The sequence below is a fragment of the Megachile rotundata genome, chromosome 16 (genome assembly GCF_050947335.1).
Source record: "Megachile rotundata isolate GNS110a chromosome 16, iyMegRotu1, whole genome shotgun sequence".
NCBI lineage: Eukaryota > Metazoa > Arthropoda > Insecta > Hymenoptera > Megachilidae > Megachile > Megachile rotundata.
In genome coordinates this window covers 9,458,929-9,485,447 of record NC_134998.1, presented here as the reverse complement: position 1 = coordinate 9,485,447, position 26,519 = coordinate 9,458,929, and the positions used below count along the sequence as shown (strand labels likewise).

General features: G+C 38.5%; 2 protein-coding genes across 22 annotated transcripts in view; one reads left to right on the top strand and one right to left on the bottom strand.

The window, feature by feature from the left end:
• trol (terribly reduced optic lobes) overlaps positions 1 to 26,519 on the bottom strand; it is a 114,693-nt gene that overhangs the window by 41,551 nt on the left and 46,623 nt on the right. The gene's annotated exons all lie outside the window — the stretch shown is intronic.
• On the top strand, positions 986 to 18,645 carry LOC105662250 (uncharacterized). Of its 4 annotated transcripts, XM_076541748.1 has the most exons (18): positions 991 to 1,168; positions 1,274 to 1,345; positions 1,779 to 1,909; positions 2,249 to 3,603; positions 3,693 to 4,179; positions 4,245 to 4,411; positions 4,510 to 4,751; positions 5,889 to 7,470; positions 7,782 to 7,882; positions 8,773 to 9,141; positions 9,571 to 9,823; positions 10,232 to 10,803; positions 11,247 to 11,581; positions 12,615 to 12,905; positions 14,254 to 14,508; positions 15,124 to 15,436; positions 17,206 to 17,328; positions 17,909 to 18,645. In XM_076541748.1, exons 5-7 carry the CDS (start codon positions 4,170 to 4,172, stop codon positions 4,738 to 4,740), a joined length of 408 nt encoding a protein of 135 aa, XP_076397863.1. In that variant the 5' UTR covers positions 991 to 1,168; positions 1,274 to 1,345; positions 1,779 to 1,909; positions 2,249 to 3,603; positions 3,693 to 4,169; the 3' UTR covers positions 4,741 to 4,751; positions 5,889 to 7,470; positions 7,782 to 7,882; positions 8,773 to 9,141; positions 9,571 to 9,823; positions 10,232 to 10,803; positions 11,247 to 11,581; positions 12,615 to 12,905; positions 14,254 to 14,508; positions 15,124 to 15,436; positions 17,206 to 17,328; positions 17,909 to 18,645. The 4 variants fall into 4 exon arrangements, with proteins under 4 accessions (XP_076397864.1, XP_076397863.1, XP_076397866.1 ...); XM_076541751.1 differs by lacking the exons at positions 1,779 to 1,909; positions 4,245 to 4,411 and having other exon boundaries at positions 995 to 1,168; positions 3,390 to 3,603; positions 3,693 to 3,784; XM_076541749.1 differs by lacking the exons at positions 1,779 to 1,909; positions 3,693 to 4,179; positions 4,245 to 4,411 and having other exon boundaries at positions 986 to 1,168; positions 3,390 to 3,603.

Sequence of the window (26,519 nt, the reverse complement as noted above, 5' to 3'; positions counted from 1 at the left end):
ATTGCGTCGATAAATCACGTTATTTCTATATCGAACATTATAGCTTTTAGGTCATTCCATCCACTAAAATAAAGATCCAATTTTATTTAGTATTTTAAATTACATGTCAAGTATTTCTATGCTTGGATGAAAGCTAAAAGGCTTGCTAACGATCCAATATACCAAATTTAACAGTTTCTAATTTCGACAAAAATCGAATATGGTAATAAATTCATTTGCTTAAAAGTTCTGACTTTATTTTGAATCGGTACAGAATTGGATAACGAGTTACTGCACTTGTCACGAAAACGCGCTTTTAAATTTAACCTATATTTACGAATTTAATTCGACGTTGTAAAATGATAGATTAATAGAATGCAGTAACTGCATAAATCTCGTAGTTTAGGTAAAATAAAGATGAAATATTTGCTCTTAAGAGTTTTGGTTTACAAAGAAGGGGTAGCACTCGAATTTCTATTCGATGCACGGCAAACAAATCCAATACTGCTTCACGATCGACGTTTAATATTCGTAGGGACAGATACGACAAGAAGAATCAGGTTTCAAAGACGAAATCGTATGCATCGGATCGATATCTTCTATAAACTTCTAGTATTTCTTAACCCGTTTATCGATTGATAAAACAGCGGGACATAGAACCGGCAAAAGCATTTGTTTATAGCATTCCATAATAAATTTTACCTAACCGTTCATCTTACCTAATTGCCCAACTCAACTGTGCTTATTTTCCAAGACTGACATTCATTTTTTCTGATTCCAACATCAATTTTGCACGTTTAGTCCTTGCTAATTCAACACTTAGTATTACGTCATTTTCGATTTTGGAAGATACCGGTGGCTCCTTGCTTAATGCGTGTCATTAATCGGAACTATTCATTAAGGCAGATTTCAAAGGACACGAAGTATATAAAATTGGTAACATAAAGAGTTTATACTCATAATTTTACTTTAACAATTCTTTAAAAAGAATTGAGAATATTCTACATAACAATATCTTATGTATCGTTTTAATAAAGTGTTATCTTACACGTAAAACAAATTACGTAACAACGTTTGAATTTACCGCGCTAATCGATCAGTATATAAACAATCGAGAATTTGGCGGTTACAATTAGTTCGATCGAGTGATCGCGAGGAGAGGGTTCTGTACCAAAAAATGAAGTGCAAGGTACGTATTTATAAGAAAACAAGCTAATACGTATATCGCTAAATACATTATAAAGGTAAAATGTTTTCCCCTGGATGTTTTTCAACAAACAACGAATGTTTCTAGAGTCAGTTAACCTGTATACAGCGATGCGCTATCAACTCTCGGATGGCTGTCAAAAGTGCTCGGAATTCGAAGGTATTGCATTTCAGATAAATACAAGCCACGAGTCGGTCCAATTTCATTTAAACCAACGCGGTGTGGCGGACATGTTTTGGACCGTTTCCACTTCTACGATACGAATCTGTTGGTCATGGTGTTGTTTCAGCAACTGGATCGACGGTGGGTCATCTCGTTTTCGCAATTATGTCATGTTCATTCGAGACAATCCGCTTTGGGTAACGTTACAGCGACTCGTATAAAATGCTCGGCGTCGCGTTTCGCTGGTCCAAATCATTTTCAACGTTCCCGCGCTCGATTTACAGTGATATTGTTACCGACCGATATTTACCTCTCGAGCGATCTATCGATTCTCGAGTATCCTTATTTGAAAAATCGAAATGGTCGACCGATATAACGGTTTTCTCTTTTGTAACTGTAAGTTTCGTTTAATTTTTGTATTCATTTGCAGGTGTAATTGAGGTTTAATTTTAAATGTGTACCAGAATTAACATTAACTTGGTTACTATATAATGGGAGAACATAATTATACCCTCTACATACTATCTTTTAATACGTAATATCAGATTCGGCGTTAATCAGGTATGTATAATTACAAGTTATTCCATTGTAAATCCTACTAATGTACTGTCTGCTAAATAGTAATTATTTAAATTATTATTATGAAAGTGTGTAAAATTATATACACAATTAGAATAATGAACTAAGGTATCTAAAATTAGATCAGAATAAATAAAAATTCTATTATTAACAAATTCATGAAAATGTAATAGTAGTGCATAAAACAGTTAAAAACTCTTCATTGCACATTCAAATTACGCTGATAATGAATGTGCAATGTTTGCATACTAATTTATTGTAATGTTAAGCTATTGAGGATCATGTTTGAATATCTGGTAACCAAATATTAGTTGTCAACAGGTTTACAAAGCGGCCCTTGGGATTTTCCTCTCTCATAGGCATGATTACCACAACACCATGCGGTTAGATGGGGTAAAGCAAGATTCATGGTAACACAGTTAGGGTTAAGGAGAGCTCCTGTTAGTCTTTATGGCGACACGTTTGTAAATGACGAACCAGCGTCAAGTGGGGTGATTGAATAGCAGTCTCCCGTATCACAAAGCATACCCGATTCCCCGTGGTCATCAAAATCTGATATCTAGTCCTTTCTACACTCTTACAGCCCCTATCTGCACTTCAGTTCTCTCTAACGCTATGGTTAAGTGCTCCAGCTGGAAGTCGTAGAATTTCAATGGTTTTGCAAACTTTGGAGATTGTTGATACAATACAGGAGGATTCTATTTTCGAATCTTTTGTGAGAGCACGTAACAAGCGGAACGGAGGTTTAGCAGCGTGCAAGTCCGAACTCGCGACATGAAATTTCGGATAATCGAGTCGCATCGAAATGCGGCATTAACATCTTTATCGAAAACAAGGGAACAGAGTGCGGGTAAACCGCGCGAGAGTGAAATATTGAGGCGGCAGCTCGGGAACTAAGGTCGATGGAAAAGTTTGCATGGTTCTTTCGTTTTTTTCTCCCTCCACGAAGCTCTAAAGATGCATGAGAGCATGTCTCGCGGCCGGAAAAGCCCGCCCTCGCAGTGCAGCTTTTTACAGCCGCGATTCTCTCATCGCGCTCCTTCTCCTCCGACGTCACACTTCTCTCCTTTCCTTCGATCATCACTATTTAAAGCTCGAGAAGTTCGGGAAATCGCTGGCTCCACCACCTTGTAACCACTTTGACGGTAGCTTTATCGTCTGGCGTCTAAAAACGCGCAATTTGCTGGCCTTGAAACATCAAGATATCCTACGTCATCTGTCAGCTTTGACAGCTAATGATCGCTGACTACTATTCACCTTGATCAAACTATGTTTTTTTTCATCTTCTGCTCAGCACTGTTTCCCCATCTGTCTTCGTCAATTTGTATAGAGTGACAGGAAACTCATGAAATTACAGCGTTTGATGCTTAATTGATTATCCCTCGGACATTTTTCATCTCTTTCGACTGTTAATCCATCATAACGCCACGTTTCGTAACAGTCGTTTACAATGGTGTTTAAGATCGTGGACCAACTGAATGAAGGAGATCAATTACGGACCACGAGGAATACCTCCGAGCAATCTCGTTCCTTTTTCACTGACGGTGTTCACAGTTTTTCGACTGTCATAACGAGGACATTAGTATCGCGTGCAACAGCCCGTGCAACACTCAGCGCAGCTTGCGGAGCTTTTTCATCAAACGTCCAATACGAAGAAGCCGGCAACGATGTTCAAGGTATCAGAACGCGAATTAATTTACCATGCAAGCGCTTACGAGACTCCCTAATCTTCTGTTTCCTCCCTTATGAAAGATTTCTTTTTTAGGTGGATAATTATTCAAATATACTGACTGCACTTCTCTTGGATGGTAAAATTCTGAACTAAGTGATATCACGAGTGGACAGTATTAACAATAGGTTAGGTATAATTTTTGAGCGATACCAGAATAATTTAACGCCACCAATGCGTAGACACAACGCATGATAATGTAACGTACCTGTGCAACGCGACACGATTAACAATTGCACGGTCGAATAACGCAATACACACTCGAAAGATCGTGTCACATCTCTGAAACGAGAGGTTGGAAGCGTAACACGCGAGAAGGGAGATGGAAACACCATAGGGACTAAACTTTGCCCGCTAGCAGTCCATTAGAAGTGCACGGACGATTTAGCAGAGAGAGGCTTTGCTCGCTGCTTTCCTAGTCTGCCTTTTAGGTCCAGCAATTTGATGCTGCTTGCCTGTCATGCTAATATCCTAAGCTTTATATCGAGTCGAGTTTTTCCTTGCTTCTGATATATGTTTCCTGGTAAGGGTACCTGTGGGACGCGTCGTTGAACACTCTGCATATTACTTTTTATTGTATGTTACTAGACGATTTTTCTTCCGAGAAATCTTGTTGCGAAATTTTTCGTCTTTTGTACGAGATACAACGATACAAATTGTGCTTCTCTATTTTTCTTCTATCTTTAGTTGGCACATCTTTTATAGGGGTGAGTTCGAAGATAAAATTCTTGAGAAATATACTTTTTAAAAAGAAGGTACTTTGAAAAGAAGAACTCTTGCATAACAATTTATTTTTGTTTAGGATTATTTATAGGATTGATTCATTGATATAAATATGTTTCATGTATTGCAGGAAAAACACAATGAACAGTATCCTGAAAAGAAGGAACAACGTTTTGCGAGTTTAAAAAAACTGCCTGGCACAGTAAACTATCCTCGTTCCAGAGAACACTCGCGTGATTTAACGGATAACGAGTTCGGGTTTGCTCGTCCTAATGAGACACGGAAACAGAAAGGGCGTGATTTCCCTTCGAGGAACAGGAAGAACCAATGCTGCTGTGCTTTTTTGAAAACTCATATCTAAGCTTTCTTATGGTATATCTTCAATCTTAAATTTTTTTCAAAATGACTACATGCTTATGAATACTGTTACAAAATGGGTGATTCATCACTGAAGTAATGCATTGACGGGTCTTTGTTTGCTGTAATTGGCAATTAGTCATTTTGTATTAACAATGTTAAATAGCTCGTGCAGTCATTTTTATTAAACCTTAAGCTTCAAACTGATATGTCATAAGCATTGTATGATATTTTTATGTCATCAAATTGCTTTTGATATTTTGAATTGTTGAAACATAACCTAAAAACACAGTCAATAGATTTGCTAACCTATACAAGTATTTTTACTTAACCTAATATATCAGTGATCTATCTATCTTATTATGTAAAAATGTAAGCTGAAATTGTCTTCTGCTAATGAGAGAATTTTTATTAAACCTTAAGCTTCAAATTGATATGTCATAAGCATTGTATGATATTTTTATGTCATCAAATTGCTTTTGATATTTTGAATTGTTGAAACATAACCTAAAAACACATTCAATAGACTTGCTAACCTATACAAGTATTTTTACCTAACCTAATATATCAATCTATTTATCTTATATAAAAATGTAAGCAGAAATTGTCTTTTGCTAATGAGAGAATTTGAAGCAGGACAACAGTTTCATTGTTTAACATTACCATCACGCAAACAATAATCGTTACAGAAAAATGAGCATCGATTTGGTAAATGAATTTGCATGAAAAATCACCGTTCGATGGGTAACGAGCGTCCACTGAGTCAAGCAGATATATGAACGCGATATATAAAGTTATATTTCCCGTCATACACCGAGGGTGTGGGGGTGTAGAACGTGAGACCCAGTCTGTACACGCCAGGGATTCGACATATTTTAGTGGCCGATTTGCAATTTAAACGTTATAATTAATGACGTTCTGTCGCGAACCACGAACGTGCGGCGAAAAAATAATTTCGCGTGGACCGAGGGGATGATAATTGTTCGGATTCGGGGGTAGGAGACTAGTCAAAACGATTTCGTAAGACTTCCTGTTGCTCTAGCATTAATACGTTGAATATTGCGCTGAAAATTACCATAGATAACACAGATTATTTTATAATGGAAATTATCGAGAATATGGACGTTAAACTTTTTTATTTTTTATTTCCAGATAATGGTTCCTCGAATTCAACGGAGAATTGAAAGTGATTATTTTCACATTGAAATAATAATTATTTGCAACTACGGTCTCTCATTATATCGCCGTGAAAATGGACAATTGTCGCAGTTGGACAAAAACGTTTCTTCACCTGCACGTATGACAAAATAACGAGTCACAATACAGTAATTCAAGGTTTTGGAATACCAAGTGCACGAATGACTTACGTAATACCTGATATGAAAGAGAAGTATTGTTAATCATTTCACGAGAAAGGCTATCAACGTTTATTAATGCAAACAGTCGATATAAAGCTAGATAGAGAGATTTTGGATAGAGATATCGCTAGATCGATGGAATCTCTTTTTCACGGTGAAATTAAAAGATTCAGGGAAGGCAAAGGTTGTCGAGTAGCTCGTCAGGGTCGGAAGTAGCGTTTTTCGAGGAGGGCCGCGAGCCATTTCGCGTTGGATTTCACGAGATAGCAATGATCCAAGCGTGGAAACGGGAATTATGCCGGGCTGAATCGCGATAAGCGACCGAGAGACGTACGTTTAATCGTGGTTATCGCGAAGTTTACGCATACAGGCTGGCGTAGATTACGCGGTTGATTTTGCACGCGCCAAGGACTAGATGTTTCACGCTCTAGAAATACACGCGGTGTTCCGTAATAAACTGGTTGAAAAAAAATTGTAAAGTCAAAACTATGATGCACTCTTTCATCTATCTGAACTTCGTTAAATTAAATAAAGATTACATTTGAAGAATTTACGATCTATCAATCTCTGTTTTATCTTATCTTTATTTGCAGACGACATTAATACAATTTTTCTTCTGTTTTTAGGGAGATAAAATTCAGTTACATGAAAGGAAAAGGGTTATTGAACGTGACAACAACAATGTATAGAAGATACCGTAACTTTCTAAGAAATGTAATACACAAAGACGTATTTGTCATTCGACGGAAAATTAATTGTGAACGAGTTATCGATTGCGGCTGTCGGTGCCAGGGGTTCATTGTGCACATGATTGAAGAGCCGCGGATTTATTTATCGATTTCGTCCCCTTGATTTCACCGTCTTTCTATTTTTATTGGGCACCTGCGTTCTCATATTCCATCTTTTATTCAAATACTTTTTTCATCGTAGTTATATAACGGAATCTTATTTTTACCCGGTAGATCGCCACGCGTTGTATCGGCACGACTCATCATTTCGCATTCTTCTGGTTTTTAACTACCGAAATTATTCTGGTTTCTAACCACTGAAAGTATTCGCGGTAGTTAAAAACTGATATCGAAATTATTTTAAAAGAACCGTTAGATCGATGTGTCTCTAATTCTGATAGCTTATCAGCCTTAAAATCGTTTGGGACAGTCATCGATATGGACCTCTGATGTAACGATGACGCCCAAGCGTAGTTTCGACAACGATCAACGGGTAGAACCGTACACAGCCTCTTTCCGCCCTCGAGTGTCGTAAATAACGTCCAGGTGAAACGAATTGTCGATAAATAAATGCTCGAGCCGTGGATACCGTGTGACACGCGTGGGTGGACAGCAGCAGCCAGCTTGGGGATCGTTATTTCATAACAGGTCACGCTATCGTTTGTTCACCGAGCGTTATATACACCTATGCTTCCTCCTCTTTCTCGTTTCGTTCCGTTTCGTCAAAGTGACGCGCGGTTTGTTCTTCACAAACGCAATTAGAATTCATCCAACCATCCTTCGTCTCTACCGTTTTCTACGATCTCAAACTTTTTCCAAAACTTCTCCGTCTATTTTTGATCTTGACTGCCAACATTTCGCTGGACGTTTTGACAAGTTTATAAACTTTAATTTTGCATATGAAACTACTTGCTGGTTTATTTTAATCGGTACCATCGCTGAAGTATCTTAATTTTCAGGTCGGAATTGCTGGAGGTATTTGGAGGACACGAGGAGCTTCTAACGGATATCCCTTTATCAGAGACGACGGAATTTTTTCGCCTAAGCAGTTTATCCAAAGGTATCGCATTTTACTGCATCCGCAACAGATAGAGTGAAAGAAGGCACCGCTGTCTGGTTTCTCCCGCTGAACACGTCTGCACGATTTAAAACAATTTTAATACCGTTTCTGTAACTTGCTGTTTAAATCTGCTGGTACTCTTTTAAATCATTAAGTTTTTAATCTAATCTAACAATTAATAATTTTTTTAGAATGTTTTTGTAGTAACGTGAATTAGATGTCAGGATGTTTTAAGGGCTTGCAGCGTCTGAAAGTTTTAGCCTAGCTATACTGCCCTTTAAGGATCCATAGAATATTAATGCAAAAAGAGAGATGCCACCTGTCACTTTACAACCCTGCAAGTTTGTCACAAGTTATTTTCTAGCCGTCGTAACTAAACTTTCATCGCTTCTAACATTAACCTCGATAATGAATCTATTTGCGGAGGGAGGAGGTTGTGTACAGGAATATCGCTGACGATTCGATCAGAAAAATCAGATCGAAATCCGATGCGATACACACTTTTAGACACGATGAATTTTTTACGATGACCTCCTATTCCTCCGTTTTATTATTGGATATCCGTGTTCCCCGATGTCCTGCAATTTTTATTCGTCTAAATAATAGACGCTTTATCCGACCTTTACAAATGACCCTCGAATCAATACAAATTTTCCCCGATTCGATTTTCACAGCGATCGTATGCAGATCGCGCACGAGTTCGAATAATTGCCGGCAACAAGGCGTTAAAAACGCTTCCTGGAACGTGATGTTCCTCTGTGCGTTTGCTTTTTCGTTCGACAATGCACAGTTAATTACCGGTGTCGCATAACTTGGCGGTGCAATCATGCATTCCCTCGGTATGTGTTCGACTAAAAATACTACCTTGGTTTTCTTTCGTGAATGCCTAGAACATGTACACCAGCTGCACAGAGAGGCGAGAGAGCAAAGGGGATCGATTGGTGCTTACATGCATCGTCGGTTATGTCACGAATCGAGTGTCGCACGCGATGAGTTCATCGGCTACGACACTATCGAGGAGATGTATCGCGGGATGACATCACTTTTCCGTTCGTCCGATACTCGTTGCACATTTCATCTTTTTTGCTCATCGGGGAGATGAGTTAGAACCGCAGGAATCTACCACCTTTATTATGTACCTAACTCCTGATGCGCGATCGCAGCGAAAGGAAACCGCAGGAACGCGATTATTGGCAATCGTGTGAGTCACGTGCGCCAACTGATTTACTAGGGAGATTATACTCTTATAGCAAGAAACGGTAAATTCCTTTTTGGCATTCTATGGGGCAATTTCGACAAATTTTACTGCTTCGATATGGTTAATTTGCTGTTATTCCCTTCTCTGCAAATATTTCACAAATTTTTACTGGCGATATAACGACCCTCACAATTTAAGTGCTACACAATTTAATATTATATACAAGTTAATCGCTCGATTGTATGATTTATAGGTTAGTATTGACCGTGCTATGATACTATTGATGTTAACGAGTTACTGTCATACATTATATACATGTATATGTTATATCCACCCACGTGGTGTACCCACACGCTATATTATTACTTGTTATATCGCCACATTCTTTCTTCATATTACTATTATCATCATTACTAGAACTAAAAAATAGTACCTAATCTACATAAAATCGTTGCAATACATTTTTGCTAATGTGCATAATTTGTTTCAGCAAACACTGAAAGAGTACAATGAAAGACAGCTAGAAATGGAGCGAGCATTTAGTAGGGTAATTGTTCATCACGCTTTTCCTTGGAAATGATTTGTCGCCTCTTGATTAGAGGATGGGTCGGGTTTCCTAGCAAACATCGACTGTGATGCCGTTTTCCGAGCAGAGACGTGGGAGACAGGCGTTAAGATTCTGTGTCAATATCGTGGAATATTCTAATTAATTTCATAGTCTGCGAGAGAAGCGTATCGACAGCGTACGTGTTAAACATTATTATTAGTAACGTTAGACGTTGCGGAGGAGGTGGCGAGTGAATCAGTTTCTTCCTCGAGTAATCGCCTCTCCGCCCTTCTGCGCTGACGATGATTGACGGGTTGACGGTTTGATTGCTACCTCAAACACAGGAAGCTCATGGGAATAGTAATTTTGTCGCGCGATTTCTTGGATTTTCACGCGGGTTGTTAGTCACAGCTATTTTGAGATTGGTTTCTTAATAAGAAGCAGATATATAAAATATAATATAATATTATCAGCGTATTTGCATAAAATTTAAAACTGTCTGATTCGTCCATTTTTAATTTAACCTCAGAAATCGATTTTCTATTACATATTTCAATCCTGGTTATTCGTTTTATTAGCCACCTACATTCTGTTATCTTTTCAGGTTCGTGGGTGTTGAGGAACCAGCAAAATTACAGTGAAGTGACCAAAGAAGTGGCTTTACGAAATGTACACGTGGGTCTAAATGGACCCGTACAATATCTCCTTGTACAGGGAAGTCTATTCGTTTCATAAATCTTCGAAATTCAGCTGTAAAATAATCCGGTTTGATATACGATTCGAAGATTTTAGAAAGCCTTTGTACAGTAAATCAATTTGAATAAAAATTACGTTTTAGGTTAGGTTTAAAAAGACAAGGATAGACTCGAATGCTAGAATTACACATGACATTCTAGCACAGTCTACCGTTTGACTAGAGAAACACTTAACCCTTTGTCCTGGAAGGGCGACTCTCTATTTTGTCTAACGCAGTAATTCAAACGGCGCTCGAGGGTTAACTGCCAGAGAATCGTAGAGAGTGCTTTGCTCCCTGGATTGATCATTGACTCCAATTGTTGCCCGGAATTTGAATAAATCTGGAGCTGTAGCTTGTGCAGCTTGTAAAAAACATTTATTGCCATACGAATTTTGAAGAATTGCCTCGAATCGATGTTTAGTTATTGAAGGATGCAACAGGTATCAGCTTCAAAACTGTTTATTAAAGTCTCTGGACATTCGTACGCGTAGAGGCGCAATTTAGAGAAGAAATATTCGTCTTAAACTTATAAAATTTCTCCCACTTTCGTAACAAAATTAGAAGCTTGACCTGACCTAACCTACAACTGATTTTCATAAAGAATTAAGATAGACGGTTATAATTTATCCGAAATGGGTTAACCGTGTTTACGATCGCATCACCGTTACCAACCATCATTTTGCTCATATTTTCTTCTCTAGCGCCGCGCGGCCAATCGCGGACGCGCCGGTGTATCTGTGCGACAATAAACTTCCAGACCGCAAATCGTTAACTTTACGGCTCGCCTCTAATTATTGTACTTTGTTTTCCGCTCTTTTTCATTTCTTTATTCTTCGCCGGTGACATCAGCACGAGCCGCTAATTCTTTCCGTTTGCCCGACAGCTCGACACCCACGGCCACGACGATGACGAGATCGACTTGAGCTGCCTTTTAATTAACGGATCGTGGGTGTTCCACGCGGCTCAATTCGCTAGAACGTGATACGAGGAAATCGTGAGGCCAGCTATTCAATTATGCATCGAGATCGCACCGGATAGAAGAGTACATTTTTCAAGATTTCGGCAGAAACTTGGCAACACGCGTGATCCGAGTTCGTTACCCCGTTTACAAAGGGGATATCTGTTGCTTGGGATCTGGCCTTTGACTTCTTATTCCGGGTGTGAGCCACGTTGCCAACTGTTGAATTCCCTTTGGTACACGACGTTGCAGTTGTGGAGGTACCGCCATCGATTAACGATACGCCGTCAATATCGTATGCTCGCCATGCTCAAATTTCATCCCGACAATATTTGATAACTTGGCAATTTGAGAACTTGGGGATACTTGGAAAAGTTGACAAATTTTTAAGTTAACTCGAGTCTCTAAATTTGAAAATCTAATGCCTATATGGAGAACCAGATTAAGAGAGGTTAGGTTAGCCCTCTTCAGCCCCGGTTACTTCACATGTCTTTACACTTCAAATAGTTACGCACAGTCTTTCTCAGGCTTACGTCAGTTATTCTAGAATTGGTACGTAAAAGTATGAGACTGTACTTGACGCTCTCTGATCACGTCGGGTTAACTTTCATTGAGCCTAGTCACGATTCGCGTATGCGCGCGTATCGCCTCGAGATTCCTTCAATTTTATCAATGAAATCATCTGACGCGTTCTCCTCTTTCAGTATCGGAGTCACGTGGCTCCTTTATCACGATCTAATTGACACCTTGCAAACGACATTACTGGAATTCCTTTCTTTTTATTCCTCAAGAAATTTATGTCGTGCCTACTTGTGATTTATTAGCGGTTACCATTATTTGTTTCTATTTGATGACTGAGAGGAATTGCGAGCATGATTAATCGATTCACATTTGCAATTTGTATTGTTAAATAATGCAACACTTGTAGCGAAGATACTATGACAATAGAAATTATTCATCGTATCGTCTCACAATTGTTACACAATTTGTCTTTAGAGGTTATAAACACAATCTAATTTTATTATTTATTATTATCAATACAAGTCACAATTTGTCTCATAATTAATTAGTCGAAATAAAATGTACAATTTTATTGCTAATATGGTTCCTAACAAATTGTAACAGTACAAAGAAAAAGACATTGTATCTTTCAGCAGGATTCGAGTTTTAGAACGTTCAGATATAAAAGCAGTATTCTAACCTCTGCACGAATAACACATCTCATCTTATTTCTTTAATGACCATCACAATAATAGTTAATGCAATATTTGTAACACTTTCTTATTTTTCCAGGTCAAGGTCTCAAGAAATATTTGTAGACTCCCCAGGAGGCATTGAATGACCCTGGCATTACAGAAGCCTGCGGATCAATCGACAGATGAAGGACGAGGTCCGTTTATTCAACCACCATTTAACTGCGTTAATGATCGCTCGATCAGGTCCATAATCGCACTTACGCAAGGGTCACTCGTAATTGGCGTCGAAGATGGAAATTTAATTTGGAATGGCGCTGTTTATATGGCATTGAAATTCTAAGAAACGTGACATCACTTTGGAGAATCATTTTTCAAACTAAAGACAGAGGTATAAGTTGTACCTATCCATAAAATCTATCGTAACAGACTTGTTTCGGACGTGCATTGTTCACTTGAGCGAGAAAAGTGTATAGCATTGTGAATACCGAAAGGGTGACTTGTAATCCGAAGTCACGGTCGTAAATCTCGATTGGCCAACGCACTGGATGAATTGTCACATTGTCAGTGATGTGACGGCTTCGGAGAATGATCATTTACAAAAGTTGCGTCACTGTAATCAACATATTCCCTTGCAGCGTTATCTGCTCATCGTTGAAGGTATATCGTTACTTGATATGGTTACACAAGTTACACCGGTGACTATCGCGATACGGTGCAACGAATTCTTTGGGAGTCACCGTCGGCTCGTTTCGATCTACCGGGTGGTGCAAAAGTCTCGACACCCTCGACTGAATCTCAGTGGAATCAAGTTCCAAGTGAAATTGAAATTAAAAAAAAAATTCAGTATAAGATAAATATCCTACACCATATCAGAAAATTCTCGTAGTTTAAAAATATCCATAGAATAATTAGTAATGAAGTTATGGGCAAAATGAGAGTCTCAAGCGCCCTCTCTTATGAGAAAATAAACTACAATACAATAATGAAGTTATCTCCTATTTTAAGTAGAAGGTTCCAGAGATAATTCGTCTCAGAATGATATTTTTAAGTGTCATCAAACGTTCCTGAGACCCGTGTAACGCGATTAAGTTACACTCGCGATTTCTAGCGTTTCATCGTGGTAAGAGCTTAATAAAATATTGAGCGCTGCATAAGCATCCATTTGCAGGGGCCGAGAAGAAGCGAGGATAAGCGTGGCTGAGAAATTCGGTGGACATTTTTGCGCGACGCTCACGGCGCCGAGAGTGCACACGACTATTATGCGCTCGAATCGCCGTGAACTCTAATCTCGTACCGCCTGGACGGAAGAACGTAACACCCACTCTGTTCATTTCGTGTGACGAACGTCTGGCTCTTTTCAGGATTACACTAGTCCTTGTAACGTTTCTAACTCGTTCGAGGACGAATTACTTCTTGAATGAATAATTTTATTTCTCTGCACTTTGTAGCATTCAGTGTCACGATCCTATACACATTTCTCACTCTGCTTTTCAATTTTGTAACGTTAGATACGTCATTTTTGAAGCAACTTATACGGGACAAATTCAAATAATGTATGAAGTATAATAAAAATATTGTTATAGGTTATGAAATGATATAAAGGAAAGAATATAAGAACTGAGTTATGAATTTTTAAGTGTAAATATTTGAATTTGTTTTTGTAAGGGGTGTACCAATTTTGGGACACCCTGTACAAGGAAGAAACATCCCTAGTCTAGTTATAAATATACTTTCAGACAACGCGTTCTCGAGGCGAGTGTTTATGAGGCTCTCATCAGAGGAGCGGTAGATCAAGGAACGCAGTGAGGACGGTTTTCCTGAAACCTGGTTCATGGCACTCGTGTAATCTGGATTGCGAACACGGAAGCGGGAATCATGATCAGATAACGGCCTCGGGATGCCAGCAAGCTAAGCGGAAGTGCCGATGAGGAATGACGGGCGGCGCTACGGGACAAAGGAACGTTTTTGCGCGTCCAACCACGCGTGTAACCGTACGTTTCCCCCAATCATGCGTCAAAATTATAGAGCAACCAAACCATCGTTTAGAAATTCCCAGGAAGTCGTTAAAGGTTCAGATTATCTTTAAACTAGATATTTAATTTGGTAACGTAACCTCGATGGAAGTCCGCCATTTTGTTTTACTTTTGGCAAAGAGAAAATGGAGGACTTTGAATGTTAGGGAAGAAACATTTAAAGTCGTGATAGGAATAATAGTATATAGGTTTAATTTGGTAACGTAACCTCAATGGAAGTCCGCCATTTTGTTTTACTTCTGGCAAAGAGAAAATGGAGGACTTTGAATTGTTAGGGAAGAAACATTTAAAGTCGTGATAGGAATAATAGTATATAGGTTTAATTTGGTAACAACCTCAATGGAAGTCCGCCATTTTGTTTTACTTCTGGCAAAGAGAAAATGGAGGACTTTGAATTGTTAGGGAAGAAACATTTAAAGTCGTGATAGGAATAATAGTATATATTAATTTAGAGTTCACTTATTTTTTAAAAAGTAATCAGTTATTGTAAATTTCATTGATCATGAATGTTCGCGGAAGACACCCTATATGTTACAAAACTACGAGTTACACGCTTTCACATCACGCTTTTAGGTGTAGAAGGTGTGGCTAATGAGTGTATGGCTGAAGAAACATTAATTCTGCTGCAACCCTTGTCACCGTGCTGGAAGACGAAAAACGAAAATGACTAAAACAATGTACAGAAATTAAAGGGAAGGCCAATGCACTCGCAAGGATGTTAAGAAGAGAATCGACAGTTCCGGATGAAAGATTGAAAGCTCTGAGCGGAACAGATGTCGCCATTGTAGATCGACTGCATCACGTCGGAAACATCTTAACCTAGACGCGTGCACACACCTACGATAAAGCTGTTACAATATGCATTAGAACGCCGTTACATGCCAAGGTGAACGCGAACGAATAATTTATTGTTCCATCGGTGTGGAACTCTCTCGTTTCTAGACTAAGCATTTCCATTGTAGCGTATATTAGTTTCACGGTTATCTTTTCTTTTATCCTTCAATTTGTCTGTCAAACTCGTTCTCAAAAATATCGATCTAAAGAGATGGAAGCCCAAACGTAACCGACCGGGGAACCTTATTCTTGCAGTTTATTTTAGCAAAGCCGTTATTTGAACTATATAGTTTTTGTGCGATTGATTGAAACATTTAAAGCATTTTAGTGGTAAAATATTTACGTCGACCTACATTTCTAGATCCTGTCAAATTCGTTTTTTCTTCCGAATGAAAATGTCCTTCATATATAGCTGTTACGTATTCACACGTCATCAAAGATTCATAACAGACCTTCGTTTCGAATTTGATTGATTTTATTTGCGGGTTTTATCTGATTCGCCCGCGTAAATATTGATCGTGGCTGATTATAGATATCCTTTCACTAAATAGTCCAAATGAGAGCGAAAAGTCTACTTTCTCTATCGTCACGCAACTAGGCTAGGTACAGCTCCTTAACCTCTTCAAGGACACCACGCATGTTTAGATTTCTAGCAAGTGTATAAGGAATGGCCACACATGCGTCATTTCTTGTACATTATTAATGCCTTTGGAAGTTCTTGAAGCAAGAAGAAACCAGTTGCAATTAACCAGATCTCTAGTGAACCTCTTCAGGGAGCTAATGATCAATAGAGCATTCTTCGTCGGCAGGCTAGAAAGCCGCGAAGAAGACACTCATGGAGGTCGACTGGCCTCGTAAATATCGCAATTCAAAGCATAGCACGCGGATTCCGTCGCGGGGAAGAGGTCGATGATACCCGCGACAAGAGGCGGTTGCTCACGCAGCCGGAGACTCTTCGTGTCCTCTAGTGGCAATTTAAAATCGCTTAACGAGCGCATCGCTGACGATATTCGGGTCAAATTTGCGGTTCGAGTGACTCGATATTTTGATCGATACGTCACGCTGCCGGTTGTCGAGCTTTGAACCGACCTACCTTGAAATCTCTCTACAGCTGTTTTGTCAAATGGACTCTTCATCTTGATGCCTTTTGACAATCAACCCCAGTTCAAAGAATGGGTTTTAACCGCTCTCTTTGATGAACATCTACAGGCTTTTTCACGACAAATGACATACTAAACTTGAAGAATTATTTGTGGAAAGAACGCCACGTGGAACATCGTCAATTTAATATCACATAATTAAATCTTGGAATCCCTGTTTCGTTTCCTTCGATCGTCAGGACAAAACAGGGCCAAGAGAAAGAACGAAATTCGATGGAAGGAATGCGGCAGCCTACTACGTGTGTTCGTCGAAAAACGTGTTTACCGTGGGGGCGGCGAAAGTCGGATAGAAAATCTAATAATTCTACAATAGATCAAATATCTCCGCCGAGGAAAACATTGTTGCTACCTGCAGGCTGTATTTCTTCTCTTCATTCTTTTCTTCTTGATATTTCATGAGAAGCGAGTTAGGTTAGGTCAATTGATGTTTCGACACTACTTTATTTTTTGAGGTTAGATCTGAATAAGATTTAGGTTAGTTTGCTTGTAATGTAAGGTTAGGCTGTTTTAGATCAGGTCAGGTTAGTTAAGCTACAATGTTATGATTTATTTTGAACATGTAAGATAGTCAATTTCATTTTTTAGGTGCTTCATATTTTAGGTTATGATTTGTGATTATTTTCATATAAACACGATGCCTTAATACTTTTTCCTTTTTCAGATAAATGGACTCTTCAGCTAGTACTCTTGAGAACATTGAAAAGAGGGGAAGTCATCGATAAAAGAGATATCAGATAAATCCTGTGGGTTCAGGAAGCCATGATCTTGCAGTGGACCGGAAAAGGTACGCCATAAGCATCCCACACTTCCGTGTACCCTTCAAAGCCACGAGCCACTAATCATTAACAGCATCTGCCTCGATGAAATCGATATGTTTTCAAACACCATTGATTTATACGATTCAAGAATCTCGAGGAAGAGGTTCCAAGAAACGCAAACTTCTCGGACGAGATTCCGAGCTTGTTTCGCCCCGTTCCACGCGGATGCTTTCGTCGCGAAACAATTCGTTCTTATCGGGTCGAAAACAATACGGTGCTCGATGAAACGTCTGCGACGGATATGCAAGCGAAATGGAAGACGCCCGATTGCTTCTTGCAAACTTAAATCGTTTTTAGTCTCGTTAAAGAATCCCAGTACCGCACTTAACGTTGACAGAACCCGGTACTCAAACTTCCAAATTTTCAAGTGAAATATTCTTAATTTACACTTTTCTTAATTAACCCTTTCTTAAAATTTTCAAATTCGCCAGAAGCTCTTACTATATTGTCATTTATAAAATCTAGCGAGAGTCAATCGTACTTATCGGTGTCCATTATTGATCCAACAGCATCGAACAGTATCTAAAGTCATGTCAATTTTTCCAGGAGAGAACTAGCGATCCTGATTCGAGTCACCTGTCTTCCTGCAGAACGGAACAACGAACTTTTCAACGCCATCACCGAAAACTGATACAGAAGTCGTCAAAGAGTATTGGGAAAATACGGTAACTCGCTCAATACAGTTCAGGACAAGAATATCCAGTATTTTGTATCGACGTTAGTAACTGAAATAACTAACGAAATTCGGGTCAGGGAAAAGTTGTGCACTATTATTTTTAACCTAATGTAGAAGTCTTGTATGCTGGTTAATGGAACTTGACAATTATTGTCTTTATGCAAAGTACACGTGTATGGAAATATTGTAATAACTACATAGTATGTTATATGATGAGCACAGTAGTAGTGATGGGTATAAACACTTTGTTTTAAATATAGGTTAGGTTTGAACTGTAATAAGAATAGATGGAAGTTAAGGATATGAAACATGACAATTATTGTCTTTATGCAAAGTACACGTGTATGGAAATATTGTAATAACTACATAGTATGTTATATGATAAGCACAGTAGTAGTGATGGGTATAAACACTTTGTTTTAAATATAGGTTAGGTTTGAACTGTAATAAGAATAGATGGAAGTTAAGGATATGAAACTTGACAATTATTGTCTTTATGCAAAGTACATGTATGAAAATATTGTAATAACTACACAGCGTGTTATATGATGATGTGTTAGTGATGGGTATAAACGAACTTTGTTTTAAATATAAGTTTGAACTGAAATCAGAATTAACACGGATGTGACTACGCGAAGTCGGAGAAGTTCCTCATCAGATACGAGCTAAATATGCTAAGTGAAGTTAGGTAACTATCAATCGTTTCTGAAATGTGTGTTACACAATTGGATCTGAATCAAGGTCAGCGATTACTGTAGACATCTATCTCAATCGTTTTTAATCGAGATGACATGGACCTTAATTCATCTCTGAATTACACCAGGAAATTAGCCCTAAAATTGTGGATGTATTCTTTACATAAGAAATTAACTTGAAAGTGAAGGTTAAAAGGTTTGTTCGATTCAAGAGTAGCGTTCAAGTGAATAGAAACAACATGTATATCCGAACAAAGCAGTTCTCACCCCAAAAGTGTAAACGTCCCAACGAGGGCCGGGGTCAAGCTAAATTAAGCGACCAAAAGACATTCTCCACCGAGCGAAAGAATAAATCTCGCGGAACCCGGAGAAATATTCAAGGATTCGGACCATAATCGCACCATGACGGAGTAATTAAATCCTTCGTCGATTCGTTCGTCCGTGCAATATGCATGAGCAGATTTTTCGCCCCCCTCCGCCCCTTTATACCGTTGGTAAGAAAGGGAACGACCACAAAGAAAGAATAAATTCCACCTTACGAATAATCTCGCCAAGAATTTTCACGGTATTTCAAATGTAAACCTCTGAGCTACGACGGAGAGGAATTTCTTCATCCCCCATCCCTTAACTCCTTCTTAATCTTTCGTTTTGCTCTTAATCGAGTCAGTTAATTGCGTGCTGACAATTCGTTGCACAATACAAATTTACGTTTGTCCAATCGACTGCATTGCAATCATTCATGTATAGGGTGGCAAGTCTTCTGCATTACGCAAATTTACCAACAAATCGTTTAGAGGATTGATCAAAGATATTCCGCAATATTTTTTACGACCCGAGCATCAAGGAATTTAATGAACACGTTCCCGGATAGTCTTTTCACCGGCCGACGATCAGGAACGATTTAATCGGTGAACATTAAAAGCAACCCCCGTCCTTTTTACTGGAATTTAAAAAATTTATGAGCCAGTAAAAACAGTCATACGGCGATAATTATTCTGGGAGATTTACACAGATTCAAGCAGACAATAAAAAATTGAGCATCAAAAGTTCTCTAGGAAAACTGTCAGAAAAATTTGTGTAGAATTCCTAAAATTTTTTAACAGCAGGGTGGAATTTGCGTTCTCCAAAATGGCGGGAAAAATACATACAGGGACAAAGAGAGCTCGGTACGGGTTAGGTTAGTATTATGTTGTACACTGAGTCCACGTATTCAAAAGAAGTTGCTCGATTTTTATCGCTTGCCAAAAATCTTTTCGCGCGCAACGAGAATACGCTATCGGTAGGGGATGATTCACGCACACAGAGAACGTTCATCTGGAAAGAGACGTAACGAAAGGCCGTGTACATGGGAAGCAACGGTCGGCACGATTGTTTCATCCCGAGAATGATATTCACGGGCCGCCACACCGAGCCGCGTAAAAGGACCCCGGAGCTTCCAACAGCTTCTCTCTGCCGTCTCTTTCTGTCTCCTCCCCCGGACCTCTCTCGCATTTGCCCGCGTTCTCCCGTATTTTTTAGCAAGAGAAATAGCATAAGGTTTACCCTGAAAATACATCGTGGCTCCGGCATCATGCAATTAAACGTGAGTACGTCGGAGCGCGAGAAAAGGGTGGGAAAAACGAGCAAAAAAGGGTTCTCGTATAGAGAGGAGGATGCTGATAAGGTTGCGGAAAATATCTGTTGTCGTGATAAATCACCTCAAATTGTCCTTCGTTTGTTCGTGACGATATGCAACTCTTCTATGTAGATGTTACTGATGTTAATTTTCTGCGCCTGTTAGAACTGATTGTCTGTGCAGTTTTTTGAGCGAGTTTACTGGAAATTGATTCTAGGAGTAATGTTGATTAGACTTGTAAGATTTAAAGATCTCTACGATAATTATATTGTTAAAGATGTTAATGTTATTGTTACAAAGATGTATATTATAAAGATATATATTATAAAGATGTATGTTATAAAGATGTATATATTTGTAGGTATTATGTGAGATTGGATGGATCAAGTTTGCTGAGGTTTGGACTGAATGAAGTTTGGATTGCGTTTAACCTACACCTCACTGAGCAAGATGGTGGATAGCTAAAGAAGTTAGAAGAGTATATTTAAATTAGATCTAAGTCAAGGTTAGATTGTAACTGATTTTTAAATATTATAAAGATATATATTATAAAATTGTATATGTTTGTAGATATTATGTGAGATTGGATGGATCAAGTTTGCTGAGGTTTGGACTGAATGAAGTTTGGATTGCATCTAACCTACACCTCACTGAGCAAGATGGTGGATAGCTAAAGAAGTTAGAAGAGTATATTTAAATTAGATCTAAGTCAAGGTTAGATTGTAACTAATTTTTAAATATTATAAAGATATATATTATAAAATTGTATATGTTTGTAGATATTATGTGAGATTGGATGGATCAAGTTTGCTGAGGTTTGGACTGAATGAAGTTTATATTGTATTTAACCTACACCTCACTGAGCAAGATGGTGGATAGCTAAAGAAGTTAGAAGAGTATATTTAAATTAGATCTAAGTCAAGATTAGATTGTAACTGATTTTTAAATATTATAAAGATATATATTATAAAATTGTATATGTTTGTAGGTGTTATGTGAGATTGGATGGATCAAGTTTGCTGAGGTTTGGACTGAATGAAGTTTGTATTGCATTTAACCTACACCTCACTGAGCAAGATGGTGGATAGCTAAAGAAGTTAGAAGAGTATATTTAAATTGGATCTAAGTCAAGGTTAGATTGTAGCTGATGTTTAAAACAACCCTGCGACATGATCATTAAAACTTCTGATCTAATCAATGCTAAAGTTACAGCATGGTATCAAATTATTAAATACCACTTTTTAACCAAGTTTATATCAAAGATCAGTCCAAATCAGTTGAATCTAATAGCGATGATCGAATCAGGTTTGCAAGTGATGTGCATTAACGTTCGTTTTTAACGTACAAAGCATAAAATAGAAAAGCGATTTTTTCATCGGAAAATGTAGCCGTTCCGAATGGTGGTGCAATCGATAATGTCACCTTCGAGTGCTCTTCGTTAAAGTGGAGCATAATGTAACAACGACACGAGGCGCGCGATACCGGCGTTCTCGCGCGTTTAAGATCGAATTTAAGCGGAAAATCTCCCCGCGGAGTTAACCTCGACGTGAAAACAATCGTCGAAAACGATTCAACCGACACACGCGTAGAAATTTGACGCGGTGGAACGCGCTGCATCGCGGGTAATTGTTTCGCGTCGACGCGAGACTTACATTGAAATTCATTTGAAAATAAACACCCGCGATTTGCCGAGCACCGTTGAATCGATCCATCCCTCGAGTTTATTTCGAAAACAACGAAACTCGATTCTTTTTTTGCTCGAAATAAAAACGAACGGCACTTTGGGCCAACGAATTTAAAATATTGATCATGCGCGGCTCAAGATTCGGAAATAAACGTTTCTAATTCTTGCTCTTCTGTTTAGAGAGTGCCGGGAGTTTTAGAGGTGCCGCAGTTGACCCCCCTAATGCATGGAAAAAAAGGAAACGTGTTCAACAGGTGTACGAATTTGATATTTACCTCTGTTTCGTTGGCGATACGGTCTTCTCTGCCTCTGGCCAAGACTCGACTGGGTCACAGCCAACAACAGCAAAAGGATCACGAGGAATCTCCTCGCGGGATGTCCCATCTCACTTCCGACTATCGTTCACTGGCGTCTCATTTGCCACGCTCGATTTTCGTGTACGAAAATCCCCCTGTCTCTCTCAATTGCCGTTAGCGGACAATAGAGCGATCCTTTCCAGCTAGATTGCATCAGTCGCACGGGTTAATCGAAAAGATTCTACGGACAAGAATATCGAACACCTTCCCCGAGATTGGAGTGTCTTGATTTCAACGAAAACGACCAAAATAATGAAACTGACTGCTTCATATGGAAGAAACCTACATCAGTGAATGAAGTGCTAGGCAATATAGATATAACGAGTATCATAAAATAGGTTAAACAATGGTGACATAGATTGTACATGTAAAAACGTAACGATGAGTCCTTCGCCGTTTCGCGATACGATGATTTGTTCTTGAGATATAAGCGATTAAAGATTAGACACTCGACTTCCGGAGTGTCTCGGCTGAGAAAATGGCGGCTGTGTCACGTGACGGTACCAGCAGCCCGGAAGTCGATCTTTAATTGATGGTATCACAGAGCAGGCTATGAGAAAAAGGTTCAGGACTTTTCGATTCGTTTTGAAAGAATCTATTAGCTACAGGAGAAACTCCTTGTCTGTCAATAATTCTTTATATCTTTCTGCGGTACATATAAGTTTAAAGAAACGACCGAAGGAGAATTTGGATTACAGAGCATAATTTCGATTAATTATTTTTTAGTCCTGTAGAGACGATCGCTATTAGAAAGAGCCGGTGTTAAACGGTTGAACGCGAACAGCTTCTCGTTAGTTACACGACATCCATATATATATTTTTTCCTCTGTTTTTTCCATCCGTACCCCTCTGCATCTTAACCGAGCGACAATTCGGTTTTTGTTCCACGGGATTACGAGGCCACAGGGGTGTCGGAAAAAGAGGGCGAAGAGGAAGGGGTAGGAAAAAGGCAAGGAAATTGTGCACCGTGCAAGCACAATGCTCGGCCACGGCGACAACGCGCTGTGTTTTTCAATTATTTTTAATTATTTTCTGAAAGCCGCGGTAGAACCGCGCGTTTGATGCACACCACGCGGTTTCCCCTCCGTTTCAGCCATCGCTTTTTTTTTTCTTTCCACCCTATATCGATCTATCCATCTCACTTTTGCACCGACGGACTTTTACTCTCCCCGAAGCGAGCCACGTCGACGTCCAATTTAAAAATGTCCACCTCTGTGGCTGGGTGTCATTGCGACGACACCGACAAAGAATCTGGACTCGGATTCGAAAAACACCGCGCTTTCAATTCTGCATTTGCCAAAGCACGATGGTCTAGCCTAAGTGAAAACTATGGCGCGCAAATTTTCAATGGGTACTTCACCAACATTTTGTTAACCTTTTGATCTACGATTGCTTTTTTTAATTTAACTTCGTTTAATCACATAAGATCAACATTGTATGACGTAGACTTTTGACGTAATGTTTATTATGACGCAGTATTTTATTACAAAATATTAATTTAATTTCAGGGAAAGAAAATGAATGGAGAATTAATTTGAGTGATCCTGCGCACTGATCCCGAACATGGGGATATAAATGATTTAATATGTACGTATACATCTTAATAAATTATTCATGCAATGTATTATTGAATTAATAACAATGTAGCTATGTGTCACTGTTATCAGCTGCAGTATATATCTCAAATAATTACATGGATTATCAACTTTTAGTTGAAAATTGATTATCCGTACAGAATATTCTGAACTATTTCAATAATACTTTGTTAAAATAACAACTAATTTGATTAATTATCTGAGACTCGAAATTCAAAATCATAAAGCAAAAGGTTAACAATTTAATGAGGTTAATAATTTTATGTTTTATCATTGAATTTTTTTAAACAAAATTATGATTTCACTTTGATTAGGTGTTCTGTATTCTTGCCATTGAAACGACTCATCGATGACTGGCGCCTCGAAAATAATATAATCGAATAAACATGACTGCCACAGCGAAAATGGACATATGTAATAAGACACAGCAAGCTTCTATATTGCAAGCCTCCAGAATTGGTGATGTAACAAAAGTCTGCTACATTGAAATGTTAAGGACATAATTAAATTAAATTAAGGACATAATTAAAATTACTAATATTTTCATTTGAAATTATTATTAATATAGCATTATTATTCATAATATTTTCCATTATGTTTCAGATGTCGTGATCTCCAAGGCAACGAGTAAACAAATCCAGAACCAATTATAAAATTGCCTGTGCACATTTTAAGAAACAATTAGATTTAATCTTACTTCATATGTCCTCACTGCAGACAATGACGTCTCACGTTTCAAATAATCAAAATAAACGAAATCACAGAAATCGTTTCAGTCGCGAAAAGAGAGCAAGAGTGTCACTGCACTTACTAAAAGCATCGAATGAAAACTGGAATCGATTCTATGAAACATTTATCTTCTAGCTATTTCTATCTTTAACAAAATAAAAGGCACAGCCTCAAGCAATATTTTCCGTGTCATCCAAAATTAAACCGAGACTGATACCACGTGTTTAAACAATCACGGATCAACCGGTTGGAAGATGAAAGAAAAAGAATTTTGAAGATCTCAAGACACTCCACGTTGAAAAAAAAAATGTAGAAGAGTGATAAATCTTACGATCCTCGAAGAAGGTGTTCCTTCGCGAGCGGAATATTTCGAGTCGGACGGCGGACGAAATTCAATGGTAGCCGGTGTAACGGAACGAGAAAAAGAAACGGACGTGTGCGAACCGATGAACAGAGAGCTCGAAGAAGTAGATACCGCGTTGCCCGAGCCTGACAGACTGGCAAACTAGTAGTCACCATGAACCGAACGAAGAACAGGCCACCCCACCTCCTCCGCTGTCAACAAGGGAAGCGTGGGAGGCACTAAGCTACTTTAAATTTTTTTTCTTCCTTCCTTGCGTTAACTTATCGATGAAATGTGTTTTTCTTTATGTCTATTTGAATATTTCGATTATTTCGATCGCTTCGATAAGCTAATTTGTAAATTTCCTTCTTGGAGATTTAACTGCGAGATAAATTTGTGGCGCCAAGGATGTTTGGATCTCTTGCATTTGAATTAGGATACGTCAGGACAACTAGGGATCTCTAAAAATGTTTGGAAACTTTATATTATCTTCTGCTCAATGATTTTAATTTTGCAATGAGATAATTCATGAGGCAATTAGGGATTAGTTTTTACGGATTAGCTAGGATAAGCTTTTTAGGTTAGGTTTGGTATTGAAGGACCTCTATATTGTTACAGAGAAAACATATTACATACATTACATCCATGTAAAAATTAACTTCATTCAAAATGAAGTAATTTAACATAACTGATATACTAAATTTGATTTAGAGTAGCTATAAGAAGTTCTAGGAAAGAACACCTTCGGCCTGTTTCTTAGAGACTTCAACGTCGCCATGAAACGTATCTCTTCCAATACTTGGAACATCTGAACATTTAATTAAGTTGCGACTAGGTTTGGCTAAGCTCAGTGTTAAAAGAGGATAATAAGATCGTGACTCAAGTTACATTACTTCATCGCCTATTATAACATGTTCGAGTTTTTTTTCTATCAAGATTCGTCTTAATTACTTAACCTGATGTTCCAGGAGCAATTCCACTTTTTAATTGAAACCACCTTGCACTTCTTTCATTCGAGCACATTCAGCAACTTCTCTTCTAAAAATCTTACCACCAGTTTCCTCGAATATCCCCCTGTTTTCTTCCTGCACGAAACATCTAGAAATAGATGCCTTTGTTCGCTATTATTTGAGCCTTCAATGTCTTCATCGGACTGTCAAATTATGCTTAGAAATGTAGAAGCTATATCGAGATCCTTTCACAATTTCTATACAAGCTTATTCAACGTGCGATCTAATTCGAGTCTCTGTCTAAAACTTTTCCTTAACGAAGACCCTTGTATTGTCACTTTTGTACGAGTTTATTCTAATAATAGCATGTTACACGTTTCATAATCACGTGTTAAATTACTTTATAGCTAAGTGCAACTCAATGTATCGTAAAACAACGTACAACTCAATGTTCTCAGCGTATTGTTAATTCAACAAGCAGTGACTCAACGCGTCGTTAATTCAGTAACTGATT